The sequence below is a fragment of the Callospermophilus lateralis genome, chromosome 3 (assembly GCF_048772815.1).
Source record: "Callospermophilus lateralis isolate mCalLat2 chromosome 3, mCalLat2.hap1, whole genome shotgun sequence".
Lineage (NCBI taxonomy): Eukaryota > Metazoa > Chordata > Mammalia > Rodentia > Sciuridae > Callospermophilus > Callospermophilus lateralis.
In genome coordinates, this window is record NC_135307.1 from 165,302,875 (window position 1) to 165,319,052 (window position 16,178).

A 16,178-nucleotide genomic window follows, 5' to 3' on the forward strand; every position below is an offset into this window, starting at 1 on the left:
TGGCTTCAAACTTGTGATCCTCCTGCTTTAACCCCTCAAACTGCTGGCATTACAGGCGTGTACCATCAAGCACAACCATTGCATTGATTTTAAAAAGAAACAACTCGACTCTAAATGGTATCTTTTACTTTACCTTAATGGCAACATAAATTCCATGACATACCCCTCCTCTGTCCTCTCAGATTCAAGGACAACACATTTACAAGGCAAAGAGGCTTCACCTCACCTCTCTTGCCCTGCTAAACAGATTGTTGGTCAAAGCCCAAGCTCTGGAGGAAGCCTGGAGCCATTGCCACCTTGCAAGGGCACAAATAAAAAATGACAGAAGCAAGGGCATGCAAAGCCTTGGTCACAAAGGTCTGTGAAATGAAATGAACCAAGCAAATGGCTAGCACAAAGTCCCAGCCCTGCACATTGATAACAAATGGAAAGGTTATGTGGAAAGGCCGCCAAAAGCTTAAGCAAAACCCTTACTCCATGAAACCCATCCATAAAACCAGAATAACAGTATCAACCTTGGAAGATTGTTGTTGAGAAATTAAGCAAATTACACACATAAAGTGCTTAGAAGGTAAGTCTTGCACTTGGTAAGCACTCGATGATAAATTACAAGACTGTCGTGATTATATGTGGCACAGGATGAGCATCAATAAATTAGAGTATCATTAATATTATATCTCATAACTTCCCTCTAACTATTCCAACTTACGAATCTCCAAGAGGTTCTTACTTCTGTCAAAGAATATTTGCTCAATACCATAGTTAAGCTTAAATAATTATTAGAATGTTTTGAGTGAAAAGATTAATAGCACTTCTTTTACCTCTTCATATCTGTCAAAAACTGCTCCTTCTTGCAAAAAGGAAGGAACTTCCTTCTGCCAGTTAAATTCATAAGGTTTGGCCATGATGATATTCAAGACCTAAAAATGAAAAAGAATATCTCATTAGTGTATGACGTTAAAACATAAGTGGCCATCCAATGTTTACCACCTTGCATTTACGTATCTGAAATGGCTTTTCTCTAAATATGCAGAATATGTCCATAAATTATCATTCTTTTGTTTTCTCTTCCCTTTATCTGACCCCAACTTTTCTTCCAGGCTTTAACCCTGGAGAGAAATCATCATTTTATATATTACATGCTGTAAAACAGGTCTTCAGAGAAAAAAATGGACCCTCAATAAACAATTACAGGACAGCTAAAAGTTAGCATAAAAGACAGATTAGAAAACAAGATGATGCCAGGCTCCTCAGTGGTGCATGCCTGTAACCTAGGAGGATCACCAGTTCAAGGCCAGCCTCAGCCATTTAGGGAGGCCCTAAGCATGATAAGAAAGAAAAAAATAAAATAAAATTTAAAAATGCAAGGGACAGGGATATCTCAGTGGTAAAGTGTCCTTGGGTTCAATCTCTAGTACCAAAATCTCTAGTACCAAAATATATATATGTATTTTTTAGTACTTTTAATATATATATATATATATATATATATATATATATATATATATATATATATATATAATATTATATACATATATTTATTTTTAATATATATTATTTTTAAAAAACCAAGATGGTGAGGGCTGAGTTTTAGCTCAGTGGTTGAACATATGTTCCACATGTGAGGCGCTGGGTTTAATTCGCAGCACCAAAATAAAATAAATCAACAAGGATGGCCTCGTTATTTGGCAGACTACAGAACACGATGGCAAAACATCCCTCCTCTGCTGACCTTTATGTGTTCTGTGATGTTCTCGTTCTTGCCAATCATCCCTTTAAATTTTTCTCTTTGGTTTCATTTTCAAAGGAATAGCAAAAAGAGGCATCTGATATAAAAAGCTCATATCAGAGATAAAAAGAAAGCTTTTATCCACGTGCATCATTGTTCACTGGTCTAGCTCTGGTTCTCCTAAGACCAACCTAAGTGCCCAGTACATGATGCTTTTCTGACATCACTGCTATTCTTGCTACTAAAATATTCATCTCCCTTTTGGGTACCAATTTCATCAAAATGGTCTTACTATGTGAAGGACTCTGGCAGGTGCAGATGCTGATGGAAGGATTTAGGATTTGGAGGGTGACAGATTTAGACACTGATCTCTAAAGGAGATCTGCCGTGAAGTTGGGAACACTTGAATACCCCTCCCGCTCCCCGCCCCAGAGTTTTGTGTTCAAAACAAGGTAAGAGGTATTTTGGAAAAATGATATTAAAGTATCCCCACGTTTTCCCCCAATTTGAAACTGGGGAAGGGAAAGCTATTTTCTATGATATCTCTGAAATACTTCCCTGAGTTTGGCATTAGAGGCAGTCTCTGGCTTGTTTCATATAGGTGGTACAACTATGACCAACAGATTAGAAAATGCCTGACCCAGCCAATTACAGTTTACAACAGTTTAGTCCAGGTCACTGATTTAAAAAATGGGCACAAATGAAGTTCAATCGACTTCACATAAAGTTAAAGGGACAGATACTTCTTTTTAAAGGTATGCAGGGGGACGGGCTGACCACTCTATATAACTGTATCCTTTTTGCAATTATCCAAAATCCCCACCCACAGCTAATGACAAAATGCTTTCACTAGGCCCTGCCAAAAGTTCCTCTTCTTTAATCCTCTAGCTTGCCCTGTACAGATTCACTCACAGGGTATTTCATTACCTCCTCACCCACTTCAAGGGTACCACCTCACCATACAGAGGAAGGGAGCAGCCTTCTGAAGGAACCCAGGAAGTCAAGGTGGATTTACAAAGTCAAAGAATTGATAGATAGCCCAGCATCTTTTCCAGTGTAAACACCATGAGCAGTTACTGGAAGGGAGCCAAAGGGCTTTTAAATAGTCTCATTGTTTCTAGATTCTTATGCAACTGAAGGGGTTAGTTATTGCACTGATTACAGAGGAAAAACTCTGGGCAGCAGAGAGCTTGGTAGAATGGGAACCAGAGAGCAGGGGAGTCCTAAGTGGCCTTATTTCATAATAAATGACACAGAGCTCCTTCTACAAAAGACGATGAGGCACTGAAAGAGTTAGTAGAAGGAGCACAAAGGAGCCAAGGTGGGCTGTTGAGCGATCAGATATATAAGCAGCATAAACACAAAGCACAACACCACGAAGATGGTCTCCCACCAGTTCAGCTGAAGTCAACCAAGGAGGGGCAGCTGTTAGGTAGTAGCCAGCAATGAGCAGTGAAATGCATGGTAAGGTCATAAAGCATTTTTAAATTACTTTAGCGTCCTTCTTCAAACTATCTTAAGAAATCAAATGGCAGCAGTTAATCTGTAGAAAACAAACAAAAGCAAGGGAGCTATTTATAAAACATGTCAAGAAAAAAGGATTAATGGGACTAACTCTTGACTGAGGTTGACGTGAAGTTAGGAATTATGGTTGTAAGTGTCTCCATCTGGGAAGGAAGAGTCTTTTAGTAGCTCAGGTGCACGAAGGTAACTTCTGACCAGCTCTGGACCCCAATGCCCACATTAACATGGGATTGACTTGTAGATTAAGCTCCCCTAAATAGGATGGCCACCATGACAGTTCCAGAGGACCAACTAAGGTCAAAAAAATCCACCGTCCAACGTGAAGGGGAAGCAGAATACCTGATTGGCAAAGAGTGCAGAAGTGGTCCCCAGTTCTCTTGATAAACATCAAACAGTAATAAATTTGGAGACAGTTTTGTCTCCTTTGTTCTCTGCTGAGAGATGGACGGACCATTCTCTCTCTCTCTCTCCCTCTCTCTCTCTCTTTCTCGCTCTCTCTCCCCCTCTCTGTTTAAGCTTCGCTTTGCTTTTACTTTTCTTTTATTTCACTTTCTCTTTACTTTCACTTATAATGAAGTTCTCTGGCATGGCTTTTGGTGTCTGACTTTAACTTTTCTATCACTGGACCCAAAGAGCCGAGATTTGGAGTTTCAGCTCCCTGTATTCCTGTGACACAGCCATTCAGGCTTTTGTGCTACTTGACCCTGCATCTTTATACCTGCTGTGTCACTTGATCTCTAAGATGATTTAAAAATATATATAATGACTGAATAAAAATCCAGTGTGTATGTATATATACCACATTTACTCAGCCATTAAGAAGAATGAAATTATGGCATTTGCTGGTAAATGGATGGGACTGGAGAACATCATGCTAAGTGAAATAAGCCAGACACAAGAAGTCAAGGGTTGAGTGTTTCCTCTCATATGTAGAAGCTAGAGCCAACTAAGGAAAAAACGGGGGAGGGGGCAGATCCCACAAAAAAGAGGAAGGATCAGAGGAGTACAGGAAGGGGAGAGAGGGTGAGGGAGAAGCCCTGGAAAGGGGAGGAACTGAGGAATGAAACTGACAAAATTATGCTATGCACATATATGAATATAACAGAAAATTCCATCTTAATGTATATCTGCAAAATACCAATAAAAATAAATAAATAAATAGAAGGAAGAGCAGTAGGATAGCATAAGGGAGTAGGGAGAAGGAGGGTAGGAGGGAAAGGAAGCACTGATATTTCCTGCATGTATGATTATAATATAATAAACCCCGCTATTATGAATAACTGATGTACTAATAAAGACCTTTTTAAAGTGTTGCTATATCTAAAAATGGTCCTTAAGATTTACTAAACCACCTATCCCAGATGTGCTGGGTCGACTAATAGAGTCAACATCCCCTCTCCCCCCAACACACAACCTCCTAGGCCAATCTGCATCAAATTTCAGTCAACAATTGCACCCCCCTCCCCAGACAATGCTTAATTTTGTGTTTCAGAAGGAGTAGAAGTCAGTACATGAAAGCAGGCATATTTGAGGTACATGGATATGATAGGCTGTATAAATGACTCCCCCAAAGATGCTCACACCCTAAACTGCAGTAAATTGCAGTGAATGTTACCTTATAGGACTTAAAAAAAAAAAAAAAAAAAAAAAAAAAAACCTTGCAGATGTGATAATGATCTTGTATGGAGACATTATCCTGCATCATCCAAGTGGATCCTAACTGCCATCACAAGAGTCCTTTTATCAAGGAGACAGAGGAAGATTAGACAGTAACAGAAAAGGAGGAAATGGAGGGTAACTTAAATGTCACATGTTAGGAATGTTGAGACCACCAGAAAGTAGAGAAGGCCAGGAATAGAGGCCAGAGTCAGAAGAGAACATGGTTCTGAGGCATGTAGATTTCAACCTGCTGGCCTCCAAAATAAAATGGTGCTGTTTTCAACTACTAGTTTGTGGTGATTTTTTTTTTTTAATAGCAGCCCCAGGAAGCCTATCATATACATGCAGCCAACTGAAGCTGGACATCTTTCCTATAAGGTCTAGAAAATTGCCAAATCAATCGGGAATGCAATAGAGGTGGCTCTAATTTGAAAGGAATGGTCATTTCACATACGTCCATTCAGTGGAATCAAAAGAAGATGGAAAGAAAAGTCCAGAATTAAATGGAATCTAGAAATGACTTCTCAACACTCTGCCCTTCTAGTCTGAAACCCCATTGAACCGTAAAGATAATATTTCTGAAGTATATACTTCCCCAAGTTCCAAATCTTTTTTAACAACTCTGCCTCTTAGCAATAAATATAAATTTTAAATAAACCCTGAAGCTTCCCCCAAGTCAACCAAGACAGTCTCCATTTTTTTATTTCTATTTGTGAACTAATGAATTCATTTGAAAAAGCATTTGCTTCCAGTGAGCAACATATAGCGTTCAAGTGGATAAAAATGCACCATGCCAAGTTATGAATTTATTAAGTGTAACTTTTATCTTTTACTTTTAACCTACCCACAAAGAAGTTCCATAATGAAATAATCCCTTCCCCATCTAACCATGCAAATCCCATTAAACCAAATAACCCATGACCTCAAATGACCCCATGATGAGAATAACCAAGATTGTTTTCAAGAACACAGAAAGTTGGGATAAAATTTCCACTGACTGAAAGTAAATTAGTTGGCTCTATCAAACACATTTCAATATCTTGCTCTTCCATCTTTGAAGAGGATATCCTTGTCTTTCTAAAAACAGATCAACAGTCCATTATCAGGTCATCCAGAGCTTTTAAACAAATGGCTTTACCTCAAGTAAAAATCTTATTTGACACTGATATATTGCACCATTAATGATCATTTCCCCTATTTCCTAAAAATGCCTCCATTTTCTTCAAGTCATTCAATAAGCTTTTCAAAAAGCAAATAGGGAGCACAGAAAATGATTGTAGGTAATGCTGCTGGGAGTTGGGGAGGGAGAGCATTCTAGTCTACTCTGGTGAAAAAGAATTCTGCAATTCATTTATATAGCCTTGAAAAGCCCATATCCTGACTTAGTAATTGTACCAGCAGGATTTAGCTTAAGTAAATGCCCACAAAATCTATGAACAATGATACTGTTGTGCTTTTTATGGTAGTAAAATATGGGCCTTACATAAGCATAACTAAGCAATCAGTTAAATACACTTTGCCATCTAAGTATCCTTATGCTTACTGAAAATAATGATATAAAGAAATAGTTATTTGCTTAACAACAGCAAATTTAGAGGAGTTTCTAAAAATATTCACAGCTTTTCTCAAGCAAATAAAACTACTCTCAATATGTGTTAAGCAAATAAAAAAGCAAGTATGATCCAAATGGTTACTTGTTATGTGTGTGTGTGTGTGTGTGTGTGTGTGTGTGTATAGCTTATATAAGCAACCATTTAGCACACACTTTTTTTTTCTTACAGAAGAGAAAGGCTAACAAAATACAAACAGTATCACTTTTGGTGATGGGAATTTTAGATGATTTTTATCTTAATACTTTTTTATATTCTAAAATATAGAAAATTACAGTGTTTGTTTTTCAGGGGGAAAATTGTTTTCTAAAGTAAAAGCAGCATGATATTGAAAAAAAAAACACAATAACAAAAAACTCCTGTTCATAAATATCAGTTTTTAAACAATGTCTATGTTTTCCACCAGAATTCCAAGCAAGAGAAAAGGGCAGAAGAGACTAATAAAGCTATAAAATGTTCTTATCCTTTCAGAATTTAAAACCTAAGTGTACATACATACCAGTTGTGACTGATTCTTATTTACTACTTAGTAAAGAGTTTCCTGGTAACTCTGATTAAAATTATTTATTAACTCCAAGATCTCTGCTATTATTATATTTGGAAGTAAGACTGATTATGGTGGTGCTAGAATTAGTTTCTCAATAAGTCTGAAGTTGTGTGTGTGTGTGTGTGTGTGTGTGTGTGTGTGTGTGTGTTTTATACTGGGAATTTAACCCAGGGGCCCTTTACCACTGAGGTGCATTCTCAGCACTTTTTTTTTTTTCTTTCTCTATTTTTTCTTTTTGAGACATAGTCTCACTAAGCTGTTCAGGCTGGCCTAGAACTGTGATCCTAAATTGCTGAGATTACAGGAGTGCACCACTGTGCCCACCCTTATTTAATTTTAGACAGGGTCTTGCTACATTGTGGAGGCTGGCCTCAAACTTGCCAGCCTCCTCCCTCAGCTTCCTGAGTGGCTGGGATTATAGTTAGGAACCACCTTCCCCTGCATTTTTTCATCAATTCTAGATTATAAGAAATCAATAGCTTTAGCCATGATTAATCTATTAGAAATCACCACCTGATTCAAAAAAATTTCCTGGAGTTTATTATGAAAATACAAATCACATGAAGGCAGAAAGTAAACACATCCACTGCTGGTCTCCCCCTTTCAGTGCTAAACATGATACAAGGTAAGTGTAATAATTAATTTTGTGTGTGTGTAATACTAGGGATTGAACCCAGGTGTGCTCTATCATAGAGCTCCATCGCTGACCCTTTTTATTTTATATTTTGAGACATGCTAAATTGCTCAAGCTGGCCTCCAACTTGTAATCTTCCTGCTTCAACCTCCCAAGTCCCTGGGATTACAGACATCCACCACTGTGCTTGGCTAAATATAACAATTTTTAAAAATATGTGAATAAAAATATTTATAAAAATTGCTTATGTAAATTTATTAGGTGATATTTATGGTGATACCACAAGCTTCATTTTACCAGGATTTTGCAAACCGTGTCTAAAACATGCTTCAATATCTGGGGTACTTAGAGAACCAGCTTAAATTGAATATAGTGAATACCTAGAAACATATTGCAAGGAATAAACAGTAATATCTTTCCTTACTCATCAAAGGTTTGTGGTTGGTAGGGGTGTTCTGACCAGGTCTGGGAGAAACAGAAAACTAAAAGCAACATGCAAAGATTAGCTACGGTTTTAGAGAGAGAACACAAATGGAAGTCTCTTTGGGCTCTTGTTTCAAGGTGTTCTTAACCCAGGGCTCCTGGCCAGAGAAGCCTTTATTCTTGGAAAGCCTGGGTACATGATAATGGGGACCACAAGAATGGAGGTGTGGGTTAACCTCTCCCTCAGCTTTAGTTTCTTGTTCACTAGAACATGGTTCAAGCTATAGGTGGAAGGTTCTGGATGATCAAGGTGAAAATGCACACCAGGAGCCTAGGAGAAAAACAGAGAATTAGGCCTCACAGGCTTGCCTTAAATTAGTGATTCTCAAAGTAAGGTGCACATACTGCAAACATCAGGGGAAACACCAAGTGAAGATTCAACCTCCAAAACTCCCTTAAGTTTAAGGAGCTGCAATTACCAAAGAAGAAAAGAAAGAATATGTTGAAATCAAAGAGTTCTAGGAGAATCATGTCCCGGCCATCTGGGAAAGCAGTGTCATCCATTGCCACTTCTCCCTGCACTTCTCCCTGAACTTTTCAGACAAATTCATTGACCCAAATACTGAGCCATTTATACATTCCTCGTCCCTCATTCCACAATCTCTTTCCTTACTTGGTTATTTACTAGTTATCCATTTAGAGACACTGAGTTAGGTACCACTTCTGTATTTTTACGTAGAAACCCTGAACTTCCCTCTGTAGATCTCTCCCTGCATTGTAAACAGATATTTGTTGATCCATGTCTCCACTGAACAGTGAACTCTGTAGAGAACAGAATCTCATTCACTACTAGTGTCCTAGTAGTGGGTGGACCTTAAGCACTAAATGAATGCAAGGATAAATGAGAGAATATTTCATTTGGGAGGAGTTCCCAACCAACCCCCAAAACAAAGTGAGGCACGGCAGAACAAATGCTCCTCGTGTTATCCAAATGCACATTTCAGCACCGTTTTTGCGGGCACTTGCTCTCCCCTCCAGAATCTCAAACGCTATTCCCAGTCCTGTTTCCAAAAGAGGAAACCCAGTGGTTTGCCTGGAACCCAGTCTGCAGAGTAAGTTTCCATTCTTTACTTGGCTTTACCGTCTGATTGGGCCTATGAACCACTTCTAAGCTGCACCTCCCATTCCCACCCCTCTCTGCCTCATAACTCAGTCCGTAACTCTGACCACTGACTGCCAGTGGGAACCACTCAGATTGGCATCTGGGTTCTTGAGGGTGGGGCTGTACCCTGCACAAGTCCTTATGGGGTACGTAGTTGACATCTCTAGAGACTGACTTTTAAAAGGTGACCCCTAGCCTGCTGCTAAGTTTCTGTTCTTTCTCTTGGGCCCAGACCTCCATATTTTACTTTGCCCTTCATTTACCCTTGGACTGGCTCTGCCAAAATAATTAGGCAAAACATCACCACCACACATCCTACATGTCAAGAGAGAAATCTTCTCTTTAGAGGCCCAATTTTGCCTTAATTAACAGACTATTTGAAAGGAAAGATTTTTATTTTTTCTTTGCTTGGATAATCTTTCTGAAGGTTGCCTCAGGCGTGATGTGGAGTCAGTCTGAGGACTGCAAGACATGACTTCACAAAAATAGGGAAAGGGCTTAGACAGGAGCAGGCACAAATTCAAGGACTCAAAGGATCCTTTATTTTAATAACAATTTTCTTACTGAAATAAACATACACACACAATGAGCTATTAAACTTAATCAAGATTCCTGTAGTTAAACATTCTCCAAGCTATTTTATAAATAGGTCATTGCTATTATTATACAGGAGTCATAAGATGAGGATTAAAGTACAAGACATGCATAATGGAATGGAGTCCAGACCATATATGGAGAAAATAAAATATCTCTCCTTGGGTTTTTGAATTAGAAGGTATCAGAAACCAACAGCCTTTGTATGTTCATATATATCAGGGTACTACTCCATAGCCTGAAGATAACTTTTCGTCAAAGAAATCTAACCTCACACAAAGATAGTTCTCTCTTTTCAACATGTTTCTACTGAAGTCCTCAAAAGTTTAAACACGGGATGAAGATGGAACTCAGATAATAGAGGAGGTGAGAAAAAAGTATACAGAATTTAAGGTTGGGGGAGGATGATTTCTTTATTTAATCTATGCAAATTCTTTTTTAAAAAATCCCAAAACTTTTTTCCTGTTTTATTTTTATTTTTGTTACCAGGGATTGAATCCCAGGGTGCTTAACCACTGAGCTACATCCCCAGCCCTGTTTATTTTTTATTTTGTGACAGGGTCTTGCTAAGTTATTAAGGCTAGCCTCAAACTTGTAATTCTCCTGCCTCAGTCTCCTGAGTCACTGGGATTACAGGCAGGTACCACCCCTTTTGACATATTCCTCTCTCTTTTTTTTAATGCATAAAAATTCAATCAATGTGAAAGGAAAGAATGCAAAATCCTTTAACTCACCAGTTACTTCATGGAAAAAGTGTTATCTTTTTAATTTTCCTCTCTCCAGATTTGACCTTCCTTCCCCTCCCCTCTCTCCTTCCTTTCCCTTCCCTTTTCTTCCCCCTCTCCCTCTCCCTCTTTGGTACTAGGGATTGAATACAGGGACACTTTAATAGTCACCACTGAGTCAAATCCCCAACCACTTTTATTTTTTATTTTGAGATAGTGTCTTGCTAAGTTGCTTAGGACCTCACTAAGTTGCTGAAGCTGGACTTGAACTCAGCCTAAAGTCACTGGGGTTACAGGCATGCATTACCACACCTGGCTCAGGTTTGGTGGGAAATTGTGCAACTTGGTTTATGTAAGTAAGTGAAAGAGTTAAGGATGTGCCATCTCAAAATAGAATGAATTATTTTAAGCCAAAATCACTAAAGGATCTAGAACTTTGGAAAGAGCTATTTGGCCTGTCTTTTCTGACAGAAAACCATGAAGATTCTTTTAGGAAGGGGTTCCTCTTCGTAACAAGACTGGAAAATAGCCCGGATCACCAGAGATAGGCAATTTGGGGCTGTAGTGAGCCTGAATAAATAAACACATTGGTGTAACCCTCATCTCACACTCTCTTTTATACTCTTCCTGGTGTCTATTAGTGACATCCATACAATTTACTATTCTAGTTCAGAGATCTATTTGTCTCATCATTTCTTCAAAAGTTTATTGCCCTTTGTTTAAAAAGTAGGTCATTTCTTTCCAATTTCACTCTCTTATGGAAATTTCTGTGAAGATGGAAAAATTATTAAAACTTGCCAGACACAATGGTGTACACCTGCAATTCCCGCAACAAAGGAGGTTGAGACAGGAGGATCACAGTTAAAGTCCAGCCTGGGTAATTTAGAGAGATTATCTCAAAATAAAAATAAAATAAAATAAAAAGAGCTGGAGATGTAGCTTGGTGTAGAGCACCCCTGGCTTCAATCCTCAGCACCAGGGTGAGAGTGAGAAAGAAAGCAAAGAAGAAAACACTATGATTTTTCTCTTGTTAATCAGCCTTATATTAATTTTGTTTCTAGGTTCAGACAAACAGTTCACAAAAAATCCTCAACAGGGCTAAAGGGAATGGCTCCATCACGTAGTAGAGTGTACTTAAAAGTTAGGGGTAGTATCAGGTCTGTCTTTGGCTTTGCTTGATAGATCAGCAGAGATGGAAACTGAGTCCATTCCCTTCACTTTAGACACCAGAACCCATGTTCACACAGCTCCAGATAAATCTTCTAACCTGTGTTAGAAAAGTGAATTAGACATATAAATTTTACAGTTCTATACATAATTTAGCTATACCTTAAAAAAATGGGTTTGACCTTAATTATACATTACACTGTGTCCACCATTAATAGTAAATTAATCTGACCTGTTCAGTCTTCTGGAATGGAGACAGAGGGCCAATCTGAGATAGATGACTTGGATTCTAGTCCCAGCCCTGTCCCAGCTAATTGTGTAACTTTGAGGAAGCCCCTTAACCTTCCTGAGCCTCTGCTTCCGAGTCAGTAAAATACAAGGGATGACCCATTCATTTTTTTCTGGTCCCTCCAAGCTCTGTTTGTTTGATTAAACATGATTTGGGCCATAATGGTAATGTTAATAGGTTATCATCTATAAATGTAGATGTTATTTAAAAACTATGCATGTACTTCCTGAAACATATTTGATTTAATAAAATGAAAGCCATATTCAGATGGGTTCAAATAAAACAGAAAATAATGCATTTCTATTGCCTATTGACAAGCAACTAACAGAGTAATGACATGGTGGCACTTCTAGAACAACTCCTCAGTATCAAAGCACATTTCCAGGATGTCAAACACTTGCAAAATCCTTGCAAGGTCAACAGCCTTTACATAATTGTCCCTTTCATAAAATGTGTGCTTTCCCTGGATTATTTTAAAGTGTGTTTGCTTCCATGGCTTATACAGAAACTGAATAACATTCCTCACTCTAACAAAGTCTAGAGACAATGGGAAGGATACCAGAGGTCAAAGAGCTGGAAGTGAAGAGATTCCCAAGAGTTCACATGGTATATTATTTTAGCAAATGTCTCTAACTTCTAATTCAAGCCAGGCTGGGAAATGGAGAGCAAAAACTCAGCTTCTTTAACTAAATTCCCTGACCCTTGTTAGACAAGTTCTTGCCCTCTCCCACCAAGTGTCAGTATTAATAAGCAATGTTACTGAAAATTGCTTAGGTCCTTGAGTCTGCAATCAATTATTTTGTTTCTTCAGGGAAAAAGATTGACCTGGCAGATTCCAAAATGCTACAAGACTGCAGGCAAGTTTCAAAGACTCTAGAAAGATGTCAACAGGCTGACCTGGAGACCAGGAGGATGACATTATTATTGGGCAAGAGAACCAGGCTGTCTTGCAGTTAGGAGGAATGAGCACCAGTTCTAAATGCTCATGCAGGCGGCATTGACCCACTGCCTTCCCAAAGCTCTTTCTATAAGGGCATCCAACATCAATGCAATGGAAAATTTCACCAAGTCATTTTTACATATTCTCTTAAAGTTAGAAATTCTCACCCAACTAACAAACTGTGGTAAAGCTAAGAGTCCCTCAAATCTTCGAGAACAAGAACTTAAACCTGAGGACGTGAATCCATACTTTCACTGACATCACCAAAGTTCCCTAAATTCATAAAACATCCTACACATAAAGCTTGCAGCCAAAATGAGAAAAAGACATCTTATCCTGGATCTGTATTTAAATTACTTTAATCAGAGGAAATTAAGCCAAAACTAAGATTTGCCTCAGTAAAGGAAAAGTATATATGATTCTTGACTTCCAGTTTCGTTCCTCAAAATTATCTGAAGACAGACATTATAGTCAACCCCACAATCAGGAAATACTTTATATTATCCAAAAGAAAAGTGAATCCACATTCCTTTTATTTCTTTAATGCCCTTGTAAAATATTGGTTCACTTTAAAAAAAAAAATCACTGCTTAAAAGTCTTTGCTTTGTTTTCAGAGTATTCTAAATGTAATAAAGGAAAATTGTTTTTGTTAAAAAAAATTATGTGTGTGTGTGTGCGCGTGCATGCATATATATATTCAGGACTGGGGGACATAGCTCAGTCGTAGAGAGCTTGCTTATTATATGTGAGGACCTGGGTTTGATCCCTGGAACTACTGAAAAAAAGAGGAAGGAGGGAGGGAGAGGAAGAGAGAGAAAAAAAGAAGAAAATAATTAAGATCCAGCCACTTGCTCCATTAAATTAGTTGTCTAAATATGCTATTTGGGAACTATCTGTAGTGATCAAATTAATGTAACTACCTATGTTTAATACTGATAAAATTGCAAGTATAATTAAACCATTAAACCTATTTTTATTTTTATTTTGCCCTATTTTAAAACAACCCCTGAGGTAAAATGGGAAATAAAGTAGTGTTTAACTCTGGCCATTACATGAAAAACCCAAATCATAATTTGTGGACAAAACTTCCAATGTCATCAAATTAATTACTATGTCCTAAAGTTTTAAAGAGGAGACTTAGGATAAAACGCTGCTATTTTTGCCACCATTCCTGTGGCCAAATTTCTTTTAAAAAGAAAAAAAAACATCCTTGTTGTCACCATTTCTTAGCTACTAAATTTCTATAAATGGCCTAAAATAAGGAGTCTACATCAAATATGCTAGTAAAATTCTTTTGTATCTGGTCTCCAAACTCTACCCATATCATGAGTTTCACTTTTCTTACCCTCTCTATAACTTAATTCCTACCTTCAGCTATGAATCCTCTTCCACTCTGGGCTACTCTTCCACCTACTGTCTTTAGACTTTATTTGTATTTTTTTGCTCTTATGTTCTCCCTTCCATGGTAATCTTGTGGTATTACTAGCCTCATCTCCTTTCCAGAACTTTCCTTATTTTCAGCAGCCTCTATTGATGCTCCTTCTAGGACTTCAGATGTCCATATATGCCTTAAGCTGAGCTCACTGCTACAAAAGCAATACTTGGAAGAATGGATCAAATTAAAAAGATCCATCATCTGAGTGACATTAAGATCTTCATGATGGTTGCAATAGTCTGGATCTCTCTTGAACATCCCCCCAAACCTAGTGTGTTGAAGGCTAGGTTTCCTGCCCATGTGCTATTGGGGGTGTGGAACCTTTAAGAGGTGGGGCCTCATGGGAGGTCTTCAGGTCCTTGGGGATGTGTCCTTGAAGGGGATATGAGGACCTTAGTCCCCTTCTTTTTCTCTTTTTCACTTCTGGCCATGAGGTGAGCAGTTTTACTCCATCACACATTTCCACCATGATGTCTGTGTCACTACAGGCTCAAAGCAATGGGCCAGTGGATAATGGATTGAAATCTCCAAAACTGTGAGCACCAAAATACACTTTTCTCTTTATAAATTTATTAGCTTGGGTAATTGTTACAGTAACAGAAAGAGGATTAACACAGAGGGGGTTTTTTGTTTTGTTGTTGCTGTTAAAGCAATTAAAAGAAAAAGGAAATGCTCCTTTTTATGTGACAAACATCTAAATTTTGGTGAATTCCAACCTTAATGAGCTCATGGTAAAGATGCAGTTGTTTAAACCTTAATGCAGTCATGTGGGTGCCTGGATCAGGGACATAATAACCTTAGCAAATTTATATCCTACTATTGTTTAGAGTATTTCTGTGCCACACTCTTTAATAAACATACCAACACAAAAGAAGCCTGTTAAAAAATATAAAAATTACATCATTCAAACAACCATTGATAAAAGAAGATTCCATGGATTTCTAAGCCAATGTAGGCTCTCCCTGCCATGGGGTGAGAACAGTGGCCCAGAAACCTTAGGCCTGTTGGGCAGAGTCCCGTAGATCCACTGGTGAAGTTGAGAAAGAACCATTTCCTTGAACTGCTTGTCCAAAACCTATCCCATCCCCATCTGGATCATAGGTTAGGGCAAGAGATGACTTCATGTATTTGAAAATAATCCACATGGAAGAGGAAGTAATCTTGGAGGTATCAAGGGATTTTTGTGCTGAGTGAGAGATGGAATTAAATGCCCCTCTAATGTCGTTTCAAAATATAAAGCTGGATTAGCACATGTCAGCCTCTTTCCAAATTCCATGGAATCAAAGTCAAAACATTCCCTCAATGCAAGATCGCAAGCTCCAAGCCAATTTGGAGAGACCCTATTCTCAGAATTAAAAAGGGCTGGGATTTTGCTCAGTGGTAAACTGCCCCTGGGTTCAATCCCCATTATTACCAAAAAAAAAAAAAAAAAAAAAAAAAAAAACTAAAAATAAAATGAAATAAAATAAAAATCCCCTCACTGTAAACATGCAGAGTAATGTGCTTTGACCTTTATTCTGTATATTGATTTCAGTTCAGGTGGTAAATTGTTAGATTCACAATGATTGACTGTTGGGGGAATGCTTTTCCAATTCTACTCCTAAAACAGCCATCCTCCTCTTTTTGACCTGTGAATCTGAAGCAGGCTCTGGAAAGTCAAGCCATCAAGGAGATCACAAAAGGCAGTTGAGAAAACCAGGATTCACACTGACTACACTTCCTACAACTTTTTTTTAACCC

General features: G+C 38.2%; 1 protein-coding gene across 9 annotated transcripts in view; it reads right to left on the bottom strand.

Moving 5' to 3' along the window:
- Plcb4 (phospholipase C beta 4) overlaps positions 1-16,178 on the bottom strand; it is a 375,572-nt gene that overhangs the window by 153,305 nt on the left and 206,089 nt on the right. For all 9 annotated transcript variants that reach the window (XM_076851531.2, XM_076851528.2, XM_076851536.2 and 6 more), the window contains one exon: positions 822-920. In XM_076851531.2, coding sequence (XP_076707646.1) covers positions 822-905 — 84 coding nt within the window. In that variant the 5' untranslated portion in view covers positions 906-920. The remainder of the gene's footprint in view (positions 1-821; positions 921-16,178) is intronic.